General features: G+C 35.2%; 1 protein-coding gene across 1 annotated transcript; it reads left to right on the top strand.

The window, feature by feature from the left end:
• Window positions 1–375: 375 nt before the first annotated feature.
• Window positions 376–1,416, top strand: LOC118970526 (olfactory receptor 5K1-like). The gene has a single exon (XM_037008346.2). The coding sequence runs from the start codon at window positions 415–417 to the stop codon at window positions 1,414–1,416; it is 1,002 nt and encodes a 333-aa protein (XP_036864241.2). The 5' UTR covers window positions 376–414.
• The last annotated feature ends 244 nt before the right edge of the window (window positions 1,417–1,660 follow it).

Below are 1,660 nucleotides of genomic sequence, written 5' to 3'. Positions count from 1 at the left end.
GCTGTATTGCTTTGTCAACACCATTTTAAGAGACTATCCTTCCCCAATTTACAATCTTTTCTCCTTTGTTAAAAAACATTAATCGGATATTAAATATATTAAATTTAAAATTAATTTATTTTTAGGGGTCTTTAGCACAAAACAGATTTTGAAATTATTTGTCAACACTGATATAAATAAGATACACTAAATGTGTACATTGTTCATGCATACATTCATAAAGACAAGCCTTCTCCACTGCAAGTATCCTCCCTAGATTATCAAATCATTTGTGGGGGTACTAAAAATTAGAGTTAAGATCATAAAACTAACATGTCATGGAAATGAATATACCCTAGGAGTTTGTGTACCTGAATCTCAGAGACAGTAAAGTTGAAGAAGAATCTCATCTCTTTGTAAAATGAAAAATTTGAAATGAAAATTGTACACACTCTAGAATCCTGTATCTCCAAAATTCCTATCTCAACAGACATGGCGGATATGATTGAGAATAACCATTCTGACTCTACTACAACGGAATTTGTCCTCATAGGATTTTCAGATCACCCAGAGCTAAAGACCATTCTGTTTTTGGTGTTCCTTACCATCTATCTGATCACCATGGTGGGGAATCTTGGCCTCGTGGCATTGATTTACATGGAGCGTCGTCTTCACACGCCAATGTACATCTTTCTGGGTAACCTTGCACTGATGGATTCCTGTTGTTCCTGTGCCATTACCCCAAAGATGTTACAGAACTTCTTTTCTAAGGACAGAATGATTTCCCTCAAGGAATGCATGGCACAGTTTTACTTTCTCTGCCTTGCTGAAACTACAGATAGTGTTCTCCTGGCTGCAATGGCCTATGATCGCTATGTGGTCATATGTAGGCCACTGCAGTACCACACCATGATGTCAAAGAAACTCTGCCTTCACATGACCACAGGGGCCTACATAGCTGGAAGCCTGCATTCCATGATTCAGGTAGGGTTTCTGTTTAGGTTAACTTTCTGTGGGTCTCATCAAATCAATCACTTCTTTTGTGATGTTCTTCCATTATACAGACTCTCCTGTGTTGACCCTTATATCAATGAATTGATGATATTTATTTTCTCAGGGTCATTTCAAACTTTCACTATCACAATAGTTATAATATCTTATATTTTCATCCTTTTCATAATTTTTCTAATGAAATCCAAAGCGGGGAGAGGCAAAGCCTTATCTACTTGTGCATCCCACTTTCTCTCTGTCTCAATATTCTATGGCTCTCTTCTCTCCATGTACATTCGACCAAGTTCAGTTAAAGAAGGGGATAAAGATATACTCATTTCTGTTTTTTATACTGTAGTAATTCCTTTATTAAACCCTTTTATTTATAGTCTAAGAAATAAGGTAGTAATAAATGTTATGAAAAAAATTATAAAGAAGATATTGTAAATACTGAAACAAAACATCTGTGGAAAATTGATTTTAATTTGTTTACACATTTTTCAAAACCAGAGAATGCTGAGAAAGTGGAAATGGCCACTTGGTATGCAAATATTAATTACTAAAGCATGCTAGTGTATAAGCCAAATAAGTTCAAAATGGACATGTATTTTAAAATCTAAGCTACTAGCTTCTCACAGGAGTGAACTAAATAATGACCACTGAGGTCACAAATTGTGTCAGGATATAGTTA

This window comes from Manis javanica, chromosome 3, assembly GCF_040802235.1.
Source record: "Manis javanica isolate MJ-LG chromosome 3, MJ_LKY, whole genome shotgun sequence".
In the NCBI taxonomy this organism is placed as follows: Eukaryota; Metazoa; Chordata; class Mammalia; order Pholidota; family Manidae; genus Manis; species Manis javanica.
The sequence above is the reverse complement of the archived record's forward strand: the minus strand, read 5'-3'. Positions and strand labels throughout refer to the sequence as shown.

Coding starts and splice junctions, on each gene's coding strand:
- LOC118970526 (XM_037008346.2), top strand. CDS start 415: ATGAAAATTGTACACACTCTAGAATCCTGTATCTCCAAAATTCCTATC.